The following is a 25,570-nucleotide window of genomic DNA, read 5'->3' as shown; positions in this document are numbered from 1 at the left end:
GGTGGCTTCATCATGTTATGGGTATGCTTGTAATCGTTAAAGACCGTGTAGTTTTTCAGGATAAAAAATTAAACGGAGGAAATTCATAGAGGAAAACCTGGTTGTCTGCTTTCCACTAGACACTGGGAGATTAATACACCTTTCAGCAGGACAATAACCTAAAACACAAGGCCAAATTTACACTGAAGTGGCTTAAGAAGACAGTGAATGTTCCTGAGTGGCCGAGTTACAGTTCTGACTTAAATCTGCTTGAAAATCTATGGCAAGACCTGGAAATGGTTGTCTAGCAATGATCAACAACCAATTTGACAGAGCTTGATGAATTTTGAAAATAATAATGGGCAAATGTTGCATAATCCAGGTGTGGAAAGCTCTTAGAGACTTATCCAGGAAGACTGTAATCGTTTGTTGTAATGATTGTTGTAATCATTACCAAAGGTGATTCTAACATGTATTGACTCAGGGGGTGAATACTTATCAAATCAAGATATATTAGTGTTTTATTTTTCATTAATTTGTTACAAATGTCAGAATTTTTCTTCCACTTTGACATTACAGAGTATTTTGTTTAGATCGTCGGGGAAAAATGACAATTAAATACATTTTAAGGCCGTCATTGTAAAATAAGAATTTGTTCTTAACTGACTTGCCTAGTTAAATAAAGGTAAAAAAGAAAAAGAAAAAAAAAAGAATCCCACTTTGTAACACAACAGAATGTGAAAAGTCCAGGGGTGTGAATACTTTCTGACGGCACTGTAGTTTCACAGAGAAAAGATGACCAATACAACTATGCAATGCAAGATGGCCAGTTTTGTAACATTATATGTATTTCATACATAAAATTGTGAACATTTGTGAAATAGAATTCACGGGGAAGGAATATGCCGAATATGTCCCAAATTGCACCTTATTCCCTATATAGTTACTACTTTTGACCAGGGCCCATAGCTCTGGTAGTGCACAGGGAATAGGGAGCTATAATCTATATATGTACTACTTTTGACCAAGGCCCATAGCTCTGGTAGTGCACAGGGAATAGGGAGCTATAATCTATATATTTACTACTTTTGACCAGGGCCCATAGCTCTGGTAGTGCACAGGGAATAGGGAGCTATAATCTATATAGTTACTACTTTTGACCAGGGCCCATAGCTCTGGTAGTGCACAGGGAATAGGGAGCTATAATATATATATTTACTACTTTTGACCAGGGCCCATAGCTCTGGTAGTGCACAGGGAATAGGGAGCTATAATCTATATATTTACTACTTTTGACCAGGGCCCATAGCTCTGGTAGTGCACAGGGAATAGGGAGCTATAATCTATATATTTACTACTTTTGACCAGGGCCCATAGCTCTGGTAGTGCACAGGGAATAGGGAGCTATAATCTATATAGTTACTACTTTTGACCAGGGCCCATAGCTCTGGTAGTGCACAGGGAATAGGGAGCTATAATATATATATTTACTACTTTTGACCAGGGCCCATAGCTCTGGTAGTGCACAGGGAATAGGGAGCTATAATCTATATATTTACTACTTTTGACCAGGGCCCATAGCTCTGGTAGTGCACAGGGAATAGGGAGCTATAATCTATATATTTACTACTTTTGACCAGGGCCCATAGCTCTGGTAGTGCACATGGAATAGGGAGCTATAATATATATATTTCAACCCTTCCTGATCTATTTTACTGATGCTATTCCTTTCTCTCACTCGTCTGGAGTGGATCCCTGTACCTCGTCCTGTCTGAGATGTCTCCTGTGTTTCCATGCTGATGTTTGGTGAGTATCCAATTCTATTTTCAGTACTGCTAAAAGCTGCTCTTTAGAATCATTGGAGTAGGCTGTTTCATGTGTTTATTTAACATCATGTGCTAAATATTTTACTTGTAGGCAGACAGGAACATGACTGAAGGGCCTGTATTTTGGTCTATGGGAGTCAGAAATACAATATCCCCTTGTTTGAATATTTGAGCTCTAATCCCACCAAGCATAGAGCTACATATGTAGGATCTTAATTTGAGCCAGTTTGCTACAACTGATCTGATGTGTGAGTATGTCTTCTGGCATGCCTGCGCTTTGGTGCTGCTCACCCAGGCTGAAGTAGGGAGTGGTGGCATCACGTCTGGCTGAGACCTTCTGGCGTCTTTATCTCTCCCAAACACTTGCCGTCCCAACATGCATTGCGGCATCGTGGCGTAATGGGGAAAAGTGTTCCCCTCTATGGGTTTCCCCTATGACTCAACTGGTGCTGTTAGCACACAACGTGCCAGAATGTTGGTCTTTATCTAACGTGGGTTTCATCTGAATAACTGTGTTCTAGAGTAGTAATAACTATCACATATAACTGACCAGAACATAACCTGCAATGGAGCATTTCTGCTGAAGAAGGCCAACACCACTTTCAAAGACAATCCTGTCACGAATACTCTTGGGGAAAGCTTTCTGTATGTGGAGGTTGAGCCAAGAACTGTAGTTGTCTCTTTAGCCTCCAGGTGGAAGCACAAACTCAGGGATGATTCTACTGGCACAGATACAGGAGGATGAACACTGAATAGTGTAAGAACATGAGCAGATATTAACACAAAGGCTGTGGTGCACATAGCTTCGTAATGCCTATAAAGTGGATCAAGCTGTTTCATAATAGATGGAGCAATGCCTTGACACAGGCCCGTGTCTTTGACTGCTGTTGAATCTGAGAGCGTGCATCATCACCAAGCTTTTAGAAACCCTCTGATCTCAGTGATGCAGACAGGGCAGACGTTCTAATTGGCGTGGCTATTTTCACAGTCATCTCACTTGTCTGTATTAAATGTTTAGCTCTGTAAGAAAACCTCGGGTGCGTTCAGTGGGTGTGAAACGGGAGAAAACTTACTGAAACAGAGCAGATACTACCTGAGCTTGTTCAATAACAATTTATTTTCCTTTTCCCCCCTTTCAAATGTTTTTCTCTCATTGGTTCCTACTGAACAGGATGACCCTGATGTTGTGCAACTAGACTAGCACGTCTCCCTGAAGCATCCAAACTGGGCATGAGGGGGAGGGGCAACACAGTTACTGCTCCTATAGTATGCTATCTACTGGGAGAATAGTGCAGAAACATGGAACATTCCTGCTTCATAAATACTTGATACTATAATGGTGCACTATGAATATTAATGTGCGGTTAGCCTACCATCCATCCATGCCCTTAGTGCTTCTAGAGCTTAGATCTCCAACCACAAACTAAGTCTCCTAAATCATGCTACAGACAGTACTATATTTGCCGACTGGCATTATTTTATTAATACCAGATGTTCACAGCTGCAAATATTGTTTTACGTATTATAGATATATTGTGTGATGCAAAACAAGGTGTGAGATGTCTCTACCCATGATGCAGTAGCTAACAGAACAGAGGAAGGAAGGCAACGGGAGAGGAGTCGGAAGGGGGGAGGGAGGGAGGTGTATAGGGGCCGTTATGTAATCAGTGATGGAGCCAAAGAGAGGGATGAAGACGAGAGAGAAATAAACACACTCCATGTGCCCAACTAAAGTTGTGTGTGTGTGTGTGTGTGTGTGTGTGTGTGTGTGTGTGTGTGTGTGTGTGTGTGTGTGTGTGTGTGTGTGTGTGTGTGTGTGTGTGTGTGTGTGTGTGTGTGTGTGTGTGTGTGTGTGTGTTACTGACTTTCTTAGAGTGAGAGGTTTTGTGTCTTGGCTGTCTGTGTCTGTGTCTGTCAGAGTCTCTGGGGAGGGTGCATCTATGAGTGGTGCCCTCCCCTCTCCTCATCTCTCTGGGGTCCAGCCCAGCACCTGCTCCCTGCATTAGGGAGAGGGGAAGGGAGGGGTTTCTAGGCAACTGGAGGGTGGAGGGAGGGGTGTGTGTAGTAAAACACACCTATCTGTCTGTCTACATTCCTTCTGCCCTTGTCTGCTGTCATGTTGTGACCATGTCCAGTAATTCTTTTGGATTATGTTACAGTACGACATCAGAGTAAAAAATAACAATATTCTTGTATACTGTATCCGTATTTACACCAGAGGCTTGTTAATGCCATTTCAACGTTCCCCCTTGTTTCCAGCTCTGCACTTGAGGTCAGTAACGTTATAATGATAGATACAGAAACTGATTTGCTCCATATTTGGTCAATCTCAATACTGTAAAAACAGGAACAGACCTGTAGTATTTCCAGATGCCATGGCCCAGTTTGACAGTCGTCTGTGATCTCATGCCACATGAAGTTGGTCTGGAGAGACAAAGGTGACAGTGGCTAACCCTGTACCCTGACCATGTACTCTGTACCCTAACCATGTACCCTAACCATGTACTCTGTACCCTGTACGCTAACCCTGTACCCTAACCATGTACCCTAACCATGTACCCTGTACCATGTACTCTGTACCCTAACCATGTACTCTGTACCCTGTACGCTAACCCTGTACCCTAACCATGTACTCTGTACCCTGTATGCTAACCCTGTGCCCTAAACCTGTACCCTAACCATGTACCATGTTCTCTGTACCCTAACCCTGTACTCTGTACCCTAACCCTGTACCCTAATCCTGTACTCTGTACCCTAACCCTGTACCCTAATCCTGTACCCTAACCATGTACTCTGTACCATGTACCCTAACCATGTACCCTAACCATGTACCCTGTACCCTAACCCTGTATCCTAACCATGTACTCTGTACCCTGTACCCTAACCATGTATCCTAACCATGTACCCTGTACCCTAACCATGTACTCTGTACCCTGTACGCTAACCCTGTATCCTGTACCCTAACTCGAATCCAGGCTGCATCACATCCGGCCGTGATTGGGAGTCCCATAGGGCGGCGCACAGCGTCGTCCGGGTTTGGTCGGGGTAGGCCGTCATTGTAAATAAGAATTTGTTCTTAACTGACTTGCCTAGCTAAATAAAGGTTAAATAATATATATATATATAAAACAAAAACCTGTACCCTGTACTCTTTCCCTCTATGGGTTGTTTAGAGAATATTGAACCCGACTACCCCTCCCACTCCCCCTGCCTCCCCAACCCCAGCCTCTCCATGAGCCGTATGGCACTAATGGGGTCAGGCAGATGGCTGGGGACCATGTCATCCCCAATAAAGAGAGTCTGTGTGTGTGTAGCAGGGGGGCACTACATAAAATGAGCAGTGCTGGCCCATTACACTTGAAAATGGGGAGACCCTTCTGAGGATTGGTTGGAGGGAGATCCTATGTGTCTCTGTCTCACACAGCATGGTAGCCAATAGCAGAGGGAGTTCTAATGGGTGACTCCCTCACACAGCATGGTAGCCAATAGCAGAGGGAGTTCTAGGGGGCGACTCCCTCACACAGCATGGTAGCCAATAGCAGAGGGAGTTCTAGGGGGCGACTCCCTCACACAGCATGGTTGCCTACAGCAGAGGGAGTTCTAGGGGGCGACCCCCTCACACAGCATGGTAGCCAATAGCAGAGGGAGTTCTAGGGGGCAACTCCCTCACACAGCATGGTAGCCAATAGCAGAGGGAGTTCTAGGGGGTGACTCACACAGCATGGTAGCCTACAGCATAAAGAAAAGTGCTGGGGCGCTGCCTGAAAAGGGCTTGGATGGAGGGTTGTGCAGTGTAGACCAGTTCTCCTGATGCTTCTCTATCTGCCTCCCTCCTGTTCTTGGGCTACGTGCTGTGCCTAATGACACAGCACGAACCTAGGACGGCTCATTCATTGGCCAGCCCTGCCTAGTGGTAGGACGGTGGATACATGTGCTGGTAGTGTAATTGATTTACTGCAAATTAAAATAAGGTGATTAATTGAGAAGTGAGAGGCTGGGAGGATACTGCTGATGAATTATCGCTATAGGCCTTTTATTTATTTAACTAGGCAAGTCAGTTAAGAACAAATTCTTATTTACAATTAAGGCCTACCCCCCGGGCCAAACCCTCCCTTAACCCGGACGAGGTTGGGCCAATTGTGCGCCGCCCTATGGGACTCCCGATCGCGGCCGGTTGTGATTCAGCCTGGGATCGAACCAGGGTCTGTAGTGACGCCTCAGACCGCTGCGCCACTCCGGAGCACTATAGGCTATTCGTTATATGGTGTTACAATGAATTGTTGTTCATTAATGGGAAATAATTGAGTGAGTGATGGAGACTAGCTCTCGAATTAGCATAACTTTGCATTCATATTTTTTGTAGGACCATGATAAATCATTTCTTTATGCTTGGGCTCTAAGTCTATTTCAATCGTCTGTAGTTTCACGTTTCAAAGTTTATTTGTCACGTGCACAGGATACAGCAGGTGTAAAACAGTAAATACTTATTTACGAGCTCTTTCCCAACAATGCAGTAATAAAATAATATAGATAAGAAAAACCCGAGAAATAGAATAGGTTATTGTGTCGGCGCTTCATCCTGTCATAGGTGTTGGACCAAACTCTCAGGATCATTTCAGAGAATTTGGTGATGAATTATGAAGCACTCAATTCAAACATCGTTATCGAAATGGACCATAGGGTTCTTATCACGCTTTCAACATCTCCCCCATTTCCCATTGGTTAATCTAGAATTTAGCCGTGTTCAATTGGTGCATACGGTTAACAAAGTCCGATACTTCAGTATGGTGACTCCACCCCTTTACTAGCGCGGATAAGCATCTACAGCACAACAAAGCATGCGTCCGGTTTCTGCAACGTTGTAACTTCATTATTGTAATTTCACTGGATGTACGGAATATTCGCTTGCGTTGGATTTAACTAATTATAGTTCTTCATTGATGGTATTTCTATTTTAGGTAAGCGCATTTTTGAATATATTTCTGGCGGCTGATAGGATTTAGAGTTGGTGTTTATTTGTTTTCTACATTCGGCGCCATTTTCATACTAAGATTTAAATGCCTGCGCTATAGGCATCGCGGTGTAGCTGACGCGCACACGGGAGATAGTGTAAAAAAAATCACACCTTAAATAAATCAATGTTTTGTAAAAGTGGAAAGAGATCTGCGTTTGGACCACCTCCAAATTCCAATATCTTCAGTGAAAAACAAGTGAATGAATGGTCATGATGATTAGAGTGGGCACGCCAGGGTATTTCATTTGCCTGGCCGCTCACTGCTCCAGGGTCTTTTATCCGAATCGTGTGGCATTTGTTTGTGGCCCAATGAATGTGAAATAAATAACTCGACCTAATTCAACATTTTTCTTACAATGATTGAATACAATTTCCTAACATTTTTAGATGGCTATTTGTTGTGCAGTGTTTTTCGATTAAAATCAGGACAATGGGGACATGAATTCATTCAAATATTACAATGTTACAAACACTTCTGGTTCCTTTTCTTCCTTTGACTTTTCTTTAGCAAGATGGAGCGATCTCCTACTGTAGGTTAACTGTGCTCAATAGTCATTCATCCCATTGGCCATCACTAGCCTACTATCAATCTCTTAATGAGAAGTTAAATGGCTTTTGTGTGTGCAGATTTTCAACACAAAAACACGGACAGGAAAACGTCCTACGTAGAGCTCAGAAGCCGTCCTGGCCATGCCGATAATCATCACACCTTACCATTGCACTTGACATAACTATGTGAAAAAAAATATCAGACTAAAGACTTTGAAACTTTACTCCATTTTTCCTGTAGTTGTAAAATATTGAGCCTGGCCTTGTTGCTAAAATGACAAGAACAGACTAATAGGTTTATTCTGTCTAGGAAAGTGTCCCACAACCTTAGTGTCTTTTGTTTTAACACAGTAGCCAATACACCACCATCCACCATGTTGTTCTCTGCCGACAATTGTCTTTCAGAACACAACTGTCTGAGAAGACCTCTGCTCTGTTATCGTTCATGCTGTCAGTTATTTGAGACGCTTTTGGTTTAAATGTGATTGACATGATTCGTTCTTCGGTGTGTTAAGTATGAATTCATCTCTGCAGGAGCCAGGAGGCTAGCCTGAGTACAGTAATGTGTATCTGCTGCTGCTGCCTGTAACACTCTTAAGGGGAACTCATCCAGTAAGCCCATCCTCCATTGATACTGCTGGGATATATATATATAGCAAGATAATCTGTTATGAAGGGATGAAAACATGATGTGGGAGGGGCAAGAGAACACTGAGAGAGAGACCTGAAAGAGAGGGAGATCTGAGAGAGAGACCTGAAAGAGAGGGAGATCTGAGAGAGAGACCTGAAAGAGAGGGAGATCTGAGAGGGAGATCTGAGAGGGAGATCTGAGAGAGAGACCTGAAAGAGAGGGAGATCTGAGAGAGAGACCTGAAAGAGAGGGAGATCTGAGAGAGAGACCTGAAAGAGAGGGAGATCTGAGAGAGAGACCTGAAAGAGAGGGAGATCAGAGAGAGAGACCTGAAAGAGAGGGAGATCTGAGAGAGAGGGAGATCTGAGAGAGAGACCTGAAAGAGAGGGAGATCTGAGAGAGAGACCTGAAAGAGAGGGAGATCTGAGAGAGAGACCTGAAAGAGAGGGAGATCTGAGAGAGAGACCTGAAAGAGAGGGAGATCTGAGAGAGAGCAAGTGTGTGTGAGAGAAAGTTTTAGTGTATTAGTGAGAGTGGACTGGTGAAGAAGAGTTAGGAAGGAGAAAGAGTGACGTTGCATTAAGTTTAGTAAATTACTGCTGTGTTGTTTGTACACTGTACAGTGCCAAGTAGGGTTGGGCACTATCTAGATTTTCATGTCGTCATACCTTCCTTCTGTCGTCCTGGGATTTATGGTATTACTGGTTTAGTACATAAGGGGACGCCAAAACAAACCTATTGGGCTTCTATTACCAGAATGCTAACACAATTAGCACTAGTGAAAGCTAATTTCTATGGAGGCTGCTAGCTAAATATGCTAAAATGCAGAAATGAAAATAAACAAATTGCAAAGACAGTCAATCCAGCTCATAAAGTTATACATATATAGGTAGGAGCTACCGAATGGCATTTTTGGTGAGTTTGTACATTTACAAGCAAATGTGAACGAGAGACATTGTGCAAATGAACAAAGTTTTGACACATGCTTGTCTGAAGGAAGAACAGTACAGGCTCTGGAGCAGCATGTGTAGGCTACATGCTGTGTCTGTGAGGAGTCTGGAGTCGCTAGGGCAACGGCATGCCTGCTCAGAGAAGAGGGGATAGGAGGAGACGGGCTGAGAACAGAGAGGAGAAAAAAACGCAAGTAAATAACTCATTCAAAGGGATTTGACTTTTTCATTGTAAGCTCATTTACTTGTGTGGCTGCCAGCCAAATAGCGTTGCACTTGTGTTGTCTGATGATGAAAATGAAGCTATTTTCTGCTGAATGTGTTGCACTAATTTATTTTCTGTGAAAGAAAATTATAGTTGCATGTCCCTGATCACTCTATTGAAGCAAAAAAAGACTTGACTTTCAATATAAAACGCAACCCCTGTCAATACACAGCTGGACTCACCTACTCCCGCTTTTTCCCCGTTGTGCTATTTACAACAAACAGGTGACTGTCTCAAGTGTTCTGGGGAACTACGGTGAGCTTCATAATGTGACAGGTGAAATGAAGAACGCGAGCTGCTTTATCTCCTAACGCATTGCACAAGTTGACTGCAGGTATCTACTTAAAGTAGCCACCAATATTAAAACTTCAAAGAGGTATTGAAAAACCATCCCGTGGCTATTTCTGAATACCCTGGTATACGGTGTATACAGTCTAACGCCCAAGCCTAGTGCCAAGGGCCAATACTCTGCACACTGTACAAGATACGAAGTCAATTGCTCTGTTTTTTAAGAGTGATGTTTTTTTTCTCTGATAAGATCTAGAGTTTCCAGTTGTACAGTGGCAAGAAAAAAGTATGTGAACCCTTTGGAATTACCTGGATTTCTGCATAAATTGGTAATTTAATTTGATCTGATCTTCGTCTAAGTCACAACAATAGACAAACACAGTGTTCTTAAATTAATAACACACAAATTATTGTATTTTTCTTGTCTATATTGAATACACAATTTAAACATTCACAGTGTAGGTTGGGAAAAGTATGTGAACCCCTAGGCTAATGACTTCTCCAAAAGCTAACCTGGAGTCCAATCAATGAGACGAGATTGGAGATGTTGGTTAGAGCTGCCTTCTATAAAAAACACTCACATAATGTGAGTTTGCTATTCACAAGAAGCATTGCCTGATGTGAACCAAGCCTCAAACAAAAGAGATCTCAGAAGACCTAAGATTAAGAATTGTTGACTTGCATAAAGCTGGAATGGGTTACAAAAGTATCTCTAAAAGCCTTGCTGTTCATCAGTCCACGGTAAGAAAAATTGTCTATAAATGGAGAAAGTTCAGCACTGTTGCTACTCCCTAGGAGTGGCCGTCCTGCAAAGGTGACTGCAAGGGAACAGCGCAGATTGCTCAATGATGTTAAGAAGAATCCTAGTGTCAGCTAAAGACTTACAGAAATCTCTGGAACATGCTAACATCTCTGTTGACGAGTCTACGATATGTAAAACACTGAACAAGAATGGTGTTCATGGGAGGACACCACAGAAGAAGCCACTGCTGTCCAAAAAAACATTGGAGGGAGCATCATTGTTTGGGGCTGCTTTGCTGCCTCAGGGCCTGGACAGCTTGCTATCATCGACAGAAAAATGAATTCCCAAGTTTATCAAGACACTTTGCAGGAGAATGTTAGGCTATCTGTCGTCCAATTGAATCAGAAGTTGGCTGATGCCACAGGACAATGACCCAAAACACAGAAGTAAATCAACAACAGAATGGCTTCAATAGAAGAAAATACGCCTTTTGGAGTGGCCCAGTCAGAGTCCTGACCTCAACCTGATTTGAGATGCTGTGGCATGACCTCGAGAGCAGTTCACACCAGACATCCCAAGAATATTGCTGAACTGAAACAGTTTTATAAAGAGGAATGTTCCAAAATTCATCCTCACCGTTGTGCAGTTCTGATCCGCAACTACAGAAAATGTTTGAATGTTTACACAGTGTGTTCAATAAAGACATGACAACGTATAATTCTTTGTGTTTTATTAGTTTAAGCAGACTGTATTTGTCTATTGTTGTGACGTAGATGATCAGATCACATTTTGTAACCAATTTATGCAGAAATTCAGGTATTTCCAAAGGGTTCACATACTTTTTCTTGCCACTGTATGTCTTTATTCCAAATGTGACTGGAGTGGACTGTGAACTTGTATTGTATATCCACAGCATGTCTAGATACTGTAGTTATAGGCACGATCATAGACAGACATGTCATCGATACTTTACATTTACAATGATGTATTATTGACAAACACATCGATATTATCCATTGACAATTACAGTATATAAAAAATAAAATGTTGTATTGTCACATAAACCTGGAAAGGTGCAGTGAAATGTGTTGTTTTACAGGGAGCTAATTAGGGTTAAGTGCCTTGCTCAAGGGCACATCGACAAATTTTTCACCTTGTCCGCTCGGGTATTCAAACCAGCAACCTTTTGCTTACTACCCAACACTTTAACTGCCTGCTACCTGTCGCCCTATTGACAGACACGTCATGGAAACTATTCATTTACAAATATGAATTCTCTCCGGTAACATAAGACACACAGACATGAACACTTCTGCAATAATGTTCCACTAATATACAGATTTCACCTTCAATCAATTGGCTTTGGCTGAAGTCCGGTTTAAACTGGATTAAATGTAAGTGTAGGCTTGGTCTGCTCCTTCAGCCCAACCACAGTGGATCAATGGGATGACTCCTTCAGCCCAACCACAGTGGATCAATGGGATGACTCCTTCAGCCCAACCACAGTGGATCAATGGGATGACTCCTTCAGCCCAACCACAGTCGATCAATGGGATGACTCCTTCAGCCCAACCACAGTGGATCAATGGGATGACTCCTTCAGCCCAACCACAGTGGATCAATGGGATGACTCCTTCAGCCCAACCACAGTGGATCAATGGGATGACTTATTCAGCCCAACCACAGTGGATCAATGGGATGACTCCTTCAGCCCAACCACAGTGGATCAAGGGGATGACTCCTTCAGCCCAACCACAGTCGATCAATGGGATGACTCCTTCAGCCCAACCACAGTGGATCAATGGGATGACTCCTTCAGCCCAACCACAGTCGATCAATGGGATGACTCCTTCAGCCCAACCACAGTGGATCAATGGGATGACTCCTTCAGCCCAACCACAGTCGATCAATGGGATGACTCCTTCAGCCCAACCACAGTGGATCAAGGGGATGACTCCTTCAGCCCAACCACAGTGGATCAATGGAATGACTCCTTCAGCCCAACCACAGTCGATCAATGGGATGACTCCTTCAGCCCAACCACAGTGGATCAATGGGATGACTCCATTCATCCTGGTCCCCAAGCGGTTCAAGTTCCAACATCAGAACCATCGGTAGGGGTATTGATTAGGTTGAAACAGAGAGCTGGAGATAAAGTTACACACTAGAAGACCAACAGACCTACATGGACAATACCCATTATAGCTGAGAGTTTCATTCAGTTTAAGAACTAACCAGTGTAAAGCCCTTTGCACTGCTTTTTTGTTTTAAATCAATGGGTTAGTGTTAGAGGTTTCTATATCAACGCTGCTGAGAGCATTGTGAATGTTCTTTTGAAACAATTAGCATATTCCATTTTTGTGTGTGTGTATGTCTATGTGAATGACTGCAGCCGTGAATCGGTGAGTATCTGTGTGGGCATGTGATAGGATGCATGTTTGTTTGTAAATGTGTTTGTGCGTGGGCATGTGTGAGCCTGCCTGTGTACCGCTGTGCAAGCGCATGTGTTTACGGATATCTTTGGCATTTATTTCCTTTAATTTTGACTTTCGGCCAGGTGGGAGGGGCTAATAGGTGGGAGGGACTTAGCATAAACCATGAATCAGCACAGCTGATCACAACCTGCCAGATCTCCTCTGAGAGAGAGGAGATAAAGAGAGAGTGCGAGAACAGAAGGAGAGAAGGGAGAGAGTGAAGAAGGGGGAAAAGATAGAGGAGATGGGGGAGAGAGAATAGAAAGATGGAGAGGGAGGGAGGGAGATAATCTCACTTGGAGCCTGATTAACACTAAACTCCAGGCTAAATCCCACTCACTAAACTCACTCTCAGCACCTACCACACATGTTTCTGTTCCTCAGTTCCCCTGTAGGGCAAATATGATCCAATGTGCTTAAGGACCGGCGGTATTAGTGTTGGTGCTGAGGGATGTGGTTGACATGGGGATGGCTGCTACTCAGATTCACACCAACTATGAATGAAGGAATGTCCTCGGCCTGATACCACCGATTAGATTACACTGCTTAGTGTTGTGTGTGTGTGTCTACGTCTGAGTGAGAGCGACATTGTGAGTGAATGCGTGTGTGTGCACTGCAGTCAGTGACATGAGATATCCTAATGAGTCTACAACATCCTGAGAACCTGCAGCTCTTATACCCCTTCTCCACAAGCTCTGCTCGACACACACAGTTGCACACACCCATGTTGACTCCAATGCTTCCCACAGTTGTCAAGTAGGCTGGATGTCCTTTGGGTGGTGGACCATTCTTGATACACACGGGAAACTGTTGAGTGTAAAAAAAACAAAAAACAGCAGCGTTGCAGTTCTTGACTCAAACCAGAGTGCCTGGCACCTACTACCATACCCCGTTCAAAGGCACTTACAGTTTTTGTCTTGCCATTTCATCCTCTGCATAGCACACATACACACGTCTCACTGATTTTGAAGTGGATTTAACAAGTGACATCAATAAGGGATCATAGCTTCCCTGTCCTACAGTATCTTATCCAACCCCCCTTCCCTTTCCTGTCCTACGGTATCTTATCCAACCCCTCTTCCCTTTCCTGTCCTACAGTATCTTATCCAACCCCTCTTCCCTTTCCTGTCCTACAGTATCTTATCCAACCCCCCTTCCCTTTCCTGTCCTACGGTATCTTATCCAACCCCTCTTCCCTTTCCTGTCCTACAGTATCTTATCCAACCCCTCTTCCCTTTCCTGTCCTACAGTATCTTATCCAACCCCTCTTCCCTTTCCTGTCCTACAGTATCTTATCCAACCCCTCTTCCCTTTCCTGTCCTACAGTATCTTATCCAACCCCTCTTCCCTTTCCTGTCCTACAGTATCTTATCCAACCCCTCTTCCCTTTCCTGTCCTACAGTATCTTATCCAACCCCTCTTCCCTTTCCTGTCCTACAGTATCTTATCCAACCCCTCTTCCCTTTCCTGTCCTACAGTATCTTATCCAACCCCCCTTCCCTTTCCTGTCCTACAGTATCTTATCCAACCCCTCTTCCCTTTCCTGTCCTACAGTATCTTATCCAACCCCTCTTCCCTTTCCTGTTGTACAGTATCTTATCCAACCCCCCTTCCCTTCCCTGTCCTACAGTATCTTATCCAACCCCTCTTCCCTTTCCTGTTGTACAGTATCTTATCCAACCCCTCTTCCCTTTCCTGTCCTACAGTATCTTATCCAACCCCTCTTCCCTTTCCTGTCCTACAGTATCTTATCCAACCCCTCTTCCCTTTCCTGTTGTACAGTATCTTATCCAACCCCTCTTCCCTTTCCTGTCCTACAGTATCTTATCCAACCCCTCTTCCCTTTCCTGTTGTACAGTATCTTATCCAACCCCTCTTCCCTTTCCTGTCCTACAGTATCTTATCCAACCCCTCTTCCCTTTCCTGTTGTACAGTATCTTATCCAACCCCTCTTCCCTTCCCTGTCCTACAGTATCTTATCCAACCCCTCTTCCCTTTCCTGTTGTACAGTATCTTATCCAACCCCTCTTCCCTTTCCTGTCCTACAGTATCTTATCCAACCCCTCTTCCCTTTCCTGTTGTACAGTATCTTATCCAACCCCTCTTCCCTTCCATGTCCTACAGTATCTTATCCAACCCCTCTTCCCTTTCCTGTCCTACAGTATCTTATCCAACCCCTCTTCCCTTTCCTGTTGTACAGTATCTTATCCAACCCCTCTTCCCTTTCCTGTCCTACAGTATCTTATCCAACCCCTCTTCCCTTTCCTGTTGTACAGTATCTTATCCAACCCCTCTTCCCTTCCCTGTCCTACAGTATCTTATCCAACCCCTCTTCCCTTTCCTGTCCTACAGTATCTTATCCAACCCCTCTTCCCTTTCCTGTCCTACAGTATCTTATCCAACCCCTCTTCCCTTTCCTGTCCTACAGTATCTTATCCAACCCCTCTTCCCTTTCCTGTCCTACAGTATCTTATCCAACCCCTCTTCCCTTTCCTGTCCTACAGTATCTTATCCAACCCCTCTTCCCTTTCCTGTTGTACAGTATCTTATCCAACCCCTCTTCCCTTTCCTGTCCTACAGTATCTTATCCAACCCCTCTTCCCTTTCCTGTTGTACAGTATCTTATCCAACCCCTCTTCCCTTTCCTGTCCTACAGTATCTTATCCAACCCCTCTTCCCTTTCCTGTCCTACAGTATCTTATCCAACCCCTCTTCCCTTTCCTGTCCTACAGTATCTTATCCAACCCCTCTTCCCTTTCCTGTCCTACAGTATCTTATCCAACCCCTCTTCCCTTTCCTGTCCTACAGTATCTTATCCAACCCCTCTTTCCTGTCCTACAGTATCTTATCCAACCCCTCTTCCCTTTCCTGTCCTACAGTATCTTATCCAACCCCTCTTCCCTTTCCTGTCCTACAGTATCTTATCCAACCCCTCTTTCCTGTCCTACAGTATCTTATCCAACCCCTCTTCCCTTTCCTGTCCTACAGTATCTTATCCAACCCCTCTTTCCTGTCCTACAGTATCTTATCCAACCCCTCTTCCCTTTCCTGTCCTACAGTATCTTATCCAACCCCTCTTTCCTGTCCTACAGTATCTTATCCAACCCCTCTTCCCTTTCCTGTTGTACAGTATCTTATCCAACCCCTCTTCCCTTTCCTGTCCTACAGTATCTTATCCAACCCCTCTTCCCTTTCCTGTTGTACAGTATCTTATCCAACCCCCCTTCCCTTTCCTGTCCTACAGTATCTTATCCAACCCCTCTTCCCTTTCCTGTTGTACAGTATCTTATCCAACCCCCCTTCCCTTTCCTGTTGTACAGTATTTTATCCAACCCCTCTTCCCTTTCCTGTCCTACAGTATCTTATCCAATCCCCCTTCCCTGTCCTACAGTATCTTATCCAACCCCTCTTCCCTTTCCTGTCCTACAGTATCTTATCCAACCCCTCTTCCCTTTCCTGTCCTACAGTATCTTATCCAACCCCTCTTCCCTTTCCTGTCCTACAGTATCTTATCCAACCCCTCTTCCCTTTCCTGTTGTACAGTATCTTATCCAACCCCTCTTCCCTTCCTGTCCTACAGTATCTTATCCAACCCCTCTTCCCTTCCCTGTCCTACAGTATCTTATCCAACCCCTCTTCCCTTCCCTGTTGTACAGTATCTTATCCAACCCCTCTTCCCTTTCCTGTCCTACAGTATCTTATCCAACCCCTCTTCCCTTTCCTGTCCTACAGTATCTTATCCAACCCCTCTTCCCTTTCCTGTCCTACAGTATCTTATCCAACCCCTCTTCCCTTTCCTGTCCTACAGTATCTTATCCAACCCCTCTTCCCTTTCCTGTCCTACAGTATCTTATCCAACCCCTCTTCCCTTTCCTGTCCTACAGTATCTTATCCAACCCCTCTTCCCTTTCCTGTCGTACAGTATCTTATCCAACCCATCTTCCCTTCCTGTCCTACAGTATCTTATCCAACCCCTCTTCCCTTTCCTGTCCTACAGTATCTTATCCAACCCTTCTTCCCTTTCCTGTCCTACAGTATCTTATCCAACCCCTCTTCCCTTTCCTGTCCTACAGTATCTTATCCAACCCCTCTTCCCTTTCCTGTCCTACAGTATCTTATCCAACCCCTCTTCCCTTTCCTGTCCTACAGTATCTTATCCAACCCCTCTTCCCTTTCCTGTCCTACAGTATCTTATCCAACCCCTCTTCCCCTTCCTGTCCTACAGTATCTTATCCAACCCCTCTTCCCTTTCCTGTCCTACAGTATCTTATCCAACCCCTCTTCCCTTTCCTGTCCTACAGTATCTTATCCAACCCCTCTTTCCTGTCCTACAGTATCTTATCCAACCCCTCTTCCCTTTCCTGTCCTACAGTATCTTATCCAACCCCTCTTCCCTTTCCTGTCCTACAGTATCTTATCCAACCCCTCTTTCCTGTCCTACAGTATCTTATCCAACCCCTCTTCCCTTTCCTGTCCTACAGTATCTTATCCAACCCCTCTTCCCTTTCCTGTCCTACAGTATCTTATCCAACCCCCCTTCCCTTTCCTGTCCTACAGTATCTTATCCAACCCCCCTTCCCTTTCCTGTCCTACAGTATCTTATCCAATCCCCCTTCAGTTTCCTGTCCTACAGTATCTTAACAAACCCTTCTTCCCTTTCCTGTCCTACAGTGTGGTAGCAGAGAGAACAGTCTATGACCATGGGTGGCTGGAGTCTTTGACAATTTTTAGGGCCTTCCTCTGACACCTCCTGGCATAGAGGTCCTGGATGGCAGGAAGCTTGGCCCCAGTGATGTACTGGGCTGTACACACTACCCTCTGTAGTGCCTTGCGGCCGAGCAGTTGCCATACTAGGCAGTGATGCAACCAGTCAGGATGCTCTCGATGGTGCAGCTGTAGAACCTTTTGAAGATCTGAGGACCCATGCCAAATCTTTTCAGTCTCCTGAGGGGGAATAGGCTTTGTCATGCCCTCTTCACGACTGTCTTGGTGTGCTTGGACCATGTTAGTTTGTTGGTGATGTGGACACCAAGGAACTTGAAGCTCTCAACCTGCTCCACTACAGCCCCGTCGATGAGAATGGGGGCGTGCTCGGCCCTCTTTTTTCTGTAGTCCACAATCATCTCCTTTGTCTTGATCACGTTGAGGGAGAGAGAGGTTGTTGTCCTGGCACCACATGGCCAGGTCTCTAACCTCCTCCCTATAGGCCGTCTCGTCGTTGTCGGTGATCAGGCCTACCACTGTTGTGTCATTGGCAAACTTAATGATGGTGTTGGAGTTGTGCCTGGCCATGCAGTCATGAGTGAACAGGGAGTACAGGAGGGGACTGCGCACGCACCCCTGAGGGGCCCCTGTGTTGAGGATCAGCATGGCGGATGTGTTGTTACCTACCCTTACCACTTGGGGGTGGCCCGTCAGGATGTCCAGGATCCAGTTGCAGAGGGAGGTGTTTAGTCCCAGGATCCTTATCTTAGTGATGAGCTTTGAGGGCACTATGGTGTTGAACGCTGAGATGTAGTCAATGAATAGCATTCTCACATAGGTGTTCCTTTTGTCCAGGTGGGAAAGTGCAGTGTGGAGTGCAAAAGAGATTGCATCATCTGTGGATCTGTTGGGGCGGTATGCAAATTGGGGTGGGTCTAGAGCTGGTGCTCTCATGCATGTTTAAGGGTTATTTGCCTCGAAGCGAGCATAGAAGTAGTTTAACTCATCTGGTAGGCTCGTGTCACTGGGTAGCCCCCAGCTGTGCTTCCCTTTGTAGTCTGTAATGGTTTGCAAGCCCTGCGACATCCGACGAGCGTCAGAGCCGGTGTAGTACGATTCGATCTTAGTCCTGTATTGACGCTTTGCATGTTTGATGGTTCGTCGGAGGGCATAGCGGGATTTCTTATAAGCTTCCGGGTTATAGAGTCCCGTTCCTCTAGCCTTTAGCTCAGTGCGGATGTTGCCTGTAATCCATGGATTCTGGTTGGGGTATGTACGTACGGTCACTGTGGGGGCGACGTCATCGATGCACTTATTGATGAAACCAATGACTGATGTGGTGTACACCTCAATGCCATCGGAGGAATCCCGGAACATATTCCAGTCTGTGCTAGCAAAACAGTCCTGTAGCTTAGCATCTGCTTGTAAGCAGGAATCAGGAGGATAGAATTATGGTCAGATTTGCCAAATGGGGGGCGAGGGAGAGCTTTGTATGGATCTCTGTGTGTGGAGTAATGGTGGTCCAGAGTTTTTCCCCCTCTGGTTGCACATTTAACATGCTGATAAAAAAGACAGATTTAAGTTTCACTGTATTAAAGTCCCCGTTCACTAGGAGTTTTCTGGTTTTCTGGTTTGCTTATGGCGAATACAGCTAATTTATTGTGGTCTTAGTGCCAGCAGCAGTCTGTGGTGTTATGTAGACAGCTACGAAAAATACAGATGAAAACTCTCTAGGTAGATTGTGTGATCTACAGCTTATCATGAGATACTCTACCTCAGGCAAGCAAAACCTTGAGACTTCCTTAGATATCGTGAACCAGCTGTTATTTACAAAAATACATAGTCCGCCGCCCCTTGTCTTACCAGACGTCGCTGTTCTATCCTGCCGGTGCAGTGTATAACCAGCCAGCTGTATGTTGATAATGTTGTCGTTCAGCCACGACTCCATGAAGCATAAGACATTACAGTTCTGAATATCCCGTTGGTAGTTTAATCTTCCGCGTAGGTCATCGATTTTATTTTCCAAAGATTGCACGTTTGCTAGCAGAATGGAAGGCAGTAGGGGTTTATTCGATCGCCTACTAATTCTTAGAAGGCACCCTGCCCTCCGGCCCCTTTTTCTCAGCCTTCTCTTCACGCAAATGACAGGGATTTGGGCCTGTTCCCGGGAAAGCAGTATGTCATTCACGTCGGACTCGTTAAAGGAAAAAAATACTTCTGCCGGTTCGTGGTGAGTAATCGCAGTTCTGATGTCCAGAAGTTATTTTCGGTCATAAGAGACGGTAGCAGCACTATTATGTACAAAATAAGTTACAAACAACACAAAGAAACAAACAAAAACGCAATTGGATAGAAACACGTAAAATGACAGTCTTCTTCTCCGGCGCCATCTTAACTCCTTTCCTATAGCATCTTATTCAAACCCCACTTCCCTTTCTTTAGTCATAGGTGCACCCCAAATGGCACCCTATTCCCTACACGGTGCACTACTTTTGACCAGGGCCATAGTGGACTATGAAGGGAATAGGGTGCCATTTGGGAGACAGACACAGATGGTCGGAGCATCTGACGTGCACCTGACCCAACAGCTGAACACGCCGCTCACCCATTTCTGCAGGGCAATCTTTATCTCTGGCAGCTAGTTAGCCTAATGATGGTTGATGTATACAGTAGTAATGATGGTTGATTTATACAGTAGTAATGATGATCGGGATGTCAGCTGGCCTACTGGAGGTAGAACATTATAGACGTGAGAAATGATAGGGCCTCTATGCACTATGGAAAAGTGTTTTGAAAAGGGCACCAGCTTGATCAAGATTGGCAGAACTACCGTTATTTCCTATATATTGCTCTATTTTTGACAGGTCACTATGGCCCTGACTGGTCAAAAGTAGTTGGGCCCTGGTCAAAAGTAGTGCAGTATATAGTGGACAGGGTACAATTTGGGACACAGTGTGGTTGTGAGAGTCCCTGTTACTTCCCCAGACTAGCAGCCGGACCAGAGCTGCTCACCTGGCCTTTAGCAGAGGATCTAGATGTGACCTAGTGAAGACAATGGAGGAGGCAGTCATGCAGGAGGCAGTCATGCAGGAGGCAGTCATGCAGGAGGCAGTAATGCAGGAGGCAGCAGCAGACACAAGCCGTCTCATCTGGTCCATTAACACCATGTCTGTTTCCTGACTATTACCATTGAGATTACGCTACATTAAAAGACCCAGAGGAGATCCTGAGCACTGAGGCGTACACCACGCTGCTCGGTGTGTGAGTGTGTGTGTGTGTTTGGGTTGACCTAGGGAACAGGCCTATGGGGGGGTTGTTGCGGTGGGGGAAGGGCTGGATTAGTTAGAGTGCACCACAGTTATTGGTCACTAGACACAAACAATGGGAGGACTAAAGAGGATTTGGTCTCTGTGGTCCCCCCTCCTCTCCTCCCCATACCCCTGCTGTCCCTATAACGATGGAGCACTGTGTGTGTGTGTGTGTGTGTGTGTGTGTGTGTGTGTGTGTGTGTGTGGTGTGTGTCAGGCACCCTCTGGGGTAAGGACAGCCGTGTGTGTGCAGCTGGAAGATCTGCCATCCTGTCTAGCTAAGCGTCTCCCTGCCCCCACTGTATGGCAGACCTAGACATATAATGAACTACTAGCCTAGATGTTGAGCAATGACAACAACTAGCAGCATCAGACTAGCCTAGATGCTAACAGTGGGCTAAGTAGATGCAATCTCTCTTAACACTGCATGGAGGGCTACTAGACATATGATGATGAACTGCTATGATCTAACACAAGTACGTTGATGCTGCTGCAACTCTCAATGACATCCTCACAACTGCAAGCCAAGTTCACACAGTAAAGTGAACACAGTAACTGGCCATTTACTTCTCAGAAGCCCGGTATGTCCTTTGAATTTCTAAACCAATTTAGCGATGCATTGTCATGCAATGTTACATTGGGACATATTGGCCCACCGTATGAAGCCGGCAGGGCCACAGCGGCCGGATGAAAGAGCTGTGTTGGGTTAGTGCTGAGGATGATACTGACTGGAGCTGTACTAATAGACTTCCAGGCTGCTACGGAGCAGAAAGACTCCATTGTGTGTGTGTTTCTAATGAGCCTCTGAAAGACACACACTGTCGTGAGCTGCCTGTCTCTCAAGAGGTCCTCACAGACATAAACACACACTCTTTCAACAAGAGGTGCCATTGTGGAGTGGGATACACTCATAACTCCATATGAAAAAGTGTGTGTGTGTGGCATATTTGATCGAGTACTCCAGTCTGAGAAAACGTAGTAGTAGCTCATGCTATAGAATGGCACCAGTGCATCACTGTTGACTGTCCATAATCATGTCTTGCTTGTGTGTATATTGCTGTGCATCATCCAACATGACAACACACACAAGCTTTCTCTTTCCTATCGCTGACTCCTCCATGTCATGTTCTGCAGTGTGTACCATGACAACAGAGGCTAGCGCGGTGGGTGAGGCGGACACAGAGGGCAAGCCGAAGCCCAGCGTAGCAGAGGCAGAGAGAAAACCGGAGAACAAGCAGAGCTCAGAGGCAGAGATACAACTGGAGAACAAGCAGAGCCCAGAGGCAGCAGCAGCGGAGCCAGAGGGGGAGAAGCCCAGCCAGAAGACCCAGGAGCAGGCCTCAGAGCCTGGCTCCACAGAGAGCCCCATCTTCCCCACCACCACCACCACCACTGAGGAGGAGCAGCTAGTGAAGCCCCGCCAGCGCACCTCAGCCAGCCGGGGCCTCTCACGCCTCTTCTCCTCCTTCCTCAAGCGGCGCTCACAGTGCACAGACGTAGAGTGGGCCGAGGTCGAGAAGGCGGAGAAGGACAGGAAAGAGAAGGCAGAGGCTGGAACAAAGGAGGAAAAGTTAGAGCAGGCCAAGGGGGAGGAGAAGAAAGAGGAGGAAGAAGCAGCAGAGAAGAAGAAAGAGGAGGAAGAAGCAGCAAAGAAAGCAGAGAAGAAGAAGAAGAAAGAGGAGGAAGAAGCAGCAAAGAAAGCAGAGAAGAAGAAAGAGGAGGAAGAAGCAGCAAAGAAAGCAGAGAAGAAGAAGAAGAAAGAGGAGGAAGAAGCAGCAAAGAAAGAGGCAGTGAAGAAGAAGAAAGAAGAGAAAGAGGCAGCAAAGAAAGCAGAGAAGAAGAAGAAAGAGGAGGAAGAGGCAGCAAAGAAAGCAGAGAAGAAGAAGAAAGAGGAGGAAGAGGCAGCAAAGAAAGCAGAGAAGAAGGAGAAAGAGGAGGAAGAGGCAGCAAAGAAAGAGGAGGAAGAGGCAGCAAAGAAAGCAGAGAAGAAGAAGAAAGAGGAGGAAGAAGCAGCAAGGAAAGCGAAGAAGAAAGAGGAGGAAGAGGCAGCAAAGAAAGCAGAGAAGAAGAAAAAAGAAGAGGAAGGGGTAACAAAGAAAGAGGCAGAGCAGCAGAATCAAGAGGAAGAGGCAGCAAAGAAAGAGGAGGAGAAGAAGAAGAAAGAGGAGGGAGAGGCAGCAAAGAAAGCAGAGAAGGAGGGAGAGGCAGCAAAGAAAGAGGAGAAGAAGAAAGAGGAGGGAGAGGCAGCAAAGAAAGCAGAGGAGAAGAAAGAGGAGGAAGAGGCAGCAAAGAAAGCAGAGAAGAAGAAGAAAGAGGAGGAAGAGGCAGCGAAGAAAGAGGAGGAAGAGGCAGCAAAGAAAGCAGAGAAGAAGAAGAAAGAGGAGGAAGAAGCAGCAAAGAAAGAGGAGGAAGAGGCAGCAAAGAAAGCAGAGAAGAAGAAGAAAGAGGAGGAAGAGGCAACAAACAAATCAGAGAAGAAGAAGAAAGACGAGGAGGAGGCAGCAAAGAAAGCAGAGAAGAAGAAAGAGGAGGAAGGGGCAGCAAAGAAAGAGGAGAAGAAGAAAGGGGAGGAAAAGACAACGAAAAAAACACAAAAGGGGAAGAAGAAAGAGAAAGAAAATAAAGAGGAGGAGAAGGGGAAGAAGAACGAGGCGAATAAAGAGGTAAAGAAGAACGAGGAGAATAAAGAGGTAAAGAAGAAAAAGCGGAAGGGCAAAAAGAAAGCAGGGGAGCAGTCCACAACAGAGGTGCAGGTGAAAGCCCCCATCGCGGCCCCGGAGCCAGAGCTCAGAGCAGAGGCGGAGGGGGAGGCTGAACAGGAGAGGCAGGAGGAGCCGGTAGAGGCCCAGGACCATCACTCCATCAGCAGCACAGAGACACAGGTGAGTGAGGGAGACAGACACAGTGAACTTCTCACCTAGGGCATGGGTGCACAACTCTGTTCCTTGGGGAATGCTATCCTGCTGGGTTTTTTTTGTTCTGATTTAGATTTTGGGAGACCGCTTTTGCAGTGCGCAAAAAACAAAAATGCAGAATTATCATACCTACACTGAACAAAAATATAAACGCAACATGTAAAGTGTTGGTCCCAGCTGAAATAAAAGCTCCCAGAAATGTTCCATATGCACAAAATGCGTATTTCTCTCAAATGGTATGCACAAATTTGTTTACATCCCTGATAGTGAGCATTTCGCCTTTGTCAAGATAATTCATCCGCCTGACAGGTGTGGTATAATCAAGAAGTTGATTAAAGAGCATGATCATTACACAGGTGCACCTTGTGCTGGAGACAATAAAAGGCCACTCCTAAAATGTGCAGTTTTGTCACACAACACAAAGCCACAGATGTCTCAGGTTTTGAGAGCGTGTACAGTTGCCATGCTGAATTGACTTTATTTAAATTGACTGATTTCCTTATATGAACTGTAACTGAAATTGTTGCATGCTGCGTTTATATTTTTGTTCAGTATATTATTTAACGTGTCATTTATTTATTTTTTACAATGCTGTTATTATTTTGCACATTGAGGGGCTGCATTGCAGCAGACTGAATATGTAGGCCAATGAGTCTCAAGTGAGAGACTGGAGTAAAAATAAGTAAAGTGAACATCAAGCACAGAAACTGAAGGAACATGTTACCCAGAGTCTGATCAACAACATAGCATTCAGAGAATAGCTACACTGAAGACACTCAGCGTAGCAGGAGAGAGAGGTACAGGACAAAACATCAACTCATTTGGTGCTTGACTGGGGTGGGCTGCTGACTCAGCAGAACTGACTAGGCTGGTCTGTGCTGGTCTAGAGCCACCTATATCTAGTCTGTGTTAGGAAAAGTACCGCTTCAAGTAATTATTTAATAATTTAAGTAACATTGCTGTTACATAGTAATCTAGTACTACTAATCTAGTAGTGCTGAGCGAAAACATTTTTTAAAAGGTTTTTTTGCTTGATGCTCAGTTTGTGTAAAGAAAAATCAGATCAAGCCTGAACTGAGGGAGTAGGGAGTTGAAGTTCCCAACAGACCAAAATTCGACATAGTTTACAGCAGAAAATGTGGTAATTAACTACAATGAACATAATCCATTGCTTGTCCGGTCGGTCTGTGTAGAGCAGAGATGAGAGAACAAGAGAGAGGGATAGAGAGCAGTTGCTTTGCGAGGTATCTCTACCTGAAAATACATCATCTAAGTGATTGATAGTTATAGGTATTCAGCATAAAAGTTTGCCTTATTTACTTAGAAGAACTAGTAAAATAGTGATTTTGTCAGACAGCGTAGGCAGCAGCTCTATACAGATGAGATGATGACTTGGAATGAAATAATAAAGTCATCAAATAAAACAAATGTTTTATTAAAGTAAAGTACTGTGAATACATGATGGTTAATAAGTGATAAGTAAAGGTCAGTCATTACCATCATGGGACTTTTATTAATGGTTTGATTCTGTGTTGTTACAGCCTTTAACCCACATAATGCATGCTGCATTTATTGTAAAAAAATGTTTTATAGAAACAGAAATCAAAAACTGAGATTATTTTTTAATAATCGAACCGAAACCGAACTGACCTCAACAACAGAAAAATCTCTCAGCACTGTAATCAAGAGAGTTCAAGTGTAGTTGTTAGAGAGAAGAGCATGGCGGTGTGAACGTTGTGTGTTATAACAAGTGGAAGAAGGACTGCAGGGCGTGCCATGCTCTTCTCTCTAACAACTACACTGGAAGTCACTTGTCCTTATTTCCAGAGGAGAATGACTGCATTATATTTGGAGTCACTCTGTCTATTACATAAATGTAACTGTCTTTAATTAGAAATGAAACGTCCTGACAACATGTCTGTCAT

General features: G+C 44.8%; 2 protein-coding genes across 11 annotated transcripts in view; both read left to right on the top strand.

The window, feature by feature from the left end:
- Positions 1 to 712: 712 nt before the first annotated feature.
- On the top strand, positions 713 to 23,651 carry LOC120036649 (vicilin-like seed storage protein At2g18540). Its single transcript, XM_038983032.1, has 3 exons — positions 713 to 1,785; positions 21,865 to 22,547; positions 23,328 to 23,651. The coding sequence occupies exons 1-3, from the start codon at positions 1,773 to 1,775 to the stop codon at positions 23,649 to 23,651; spliced, it is 1,020 nt and encodes a 339-aa protein (XP_038838960.1). The 5' UTR covers positions 713 to 1,772.
- The window catches only part of LOC120036648, a 37,642-nt gene continuing 35,396 nt past the window's right edge, over positions 23,325 to 25,570 (top strand). For all 10 annotated transcript variants that reach the window (XM_038983028.1, XM_038983023.1, XM_038983027.1 and 7 more), the window contains exon 1: positions 23,325 to 23,612. The gene's annotated coding sequence lies outside the window, so the exon portion shown is untranslated. The remainder of the gene's footprint in view (positions 23,613 to 25,570) is intronic.

Source organism: Salvelinus namaycush, unplaced genomic scaffold, assembly GCF_016432855.1.
Source record: "Salvelinus namaycush isolate Seneca unplaced genomic scaffold, SaNama_1.0 Scaffold141, whole genome shotgun sequence".
NCBI classification, from domain to species: Eukaryota; Metazoa; Chordata; class Actinopteri; order Salmoniformes; family Salmonidae; genus Salvelinus; species Salvelinus namaycush.
The sequence above is the reverse complement of the archived record's forward strand: the minus strand, read 5'-3'. Positions and strand labels throughout refer to the sequence as shown.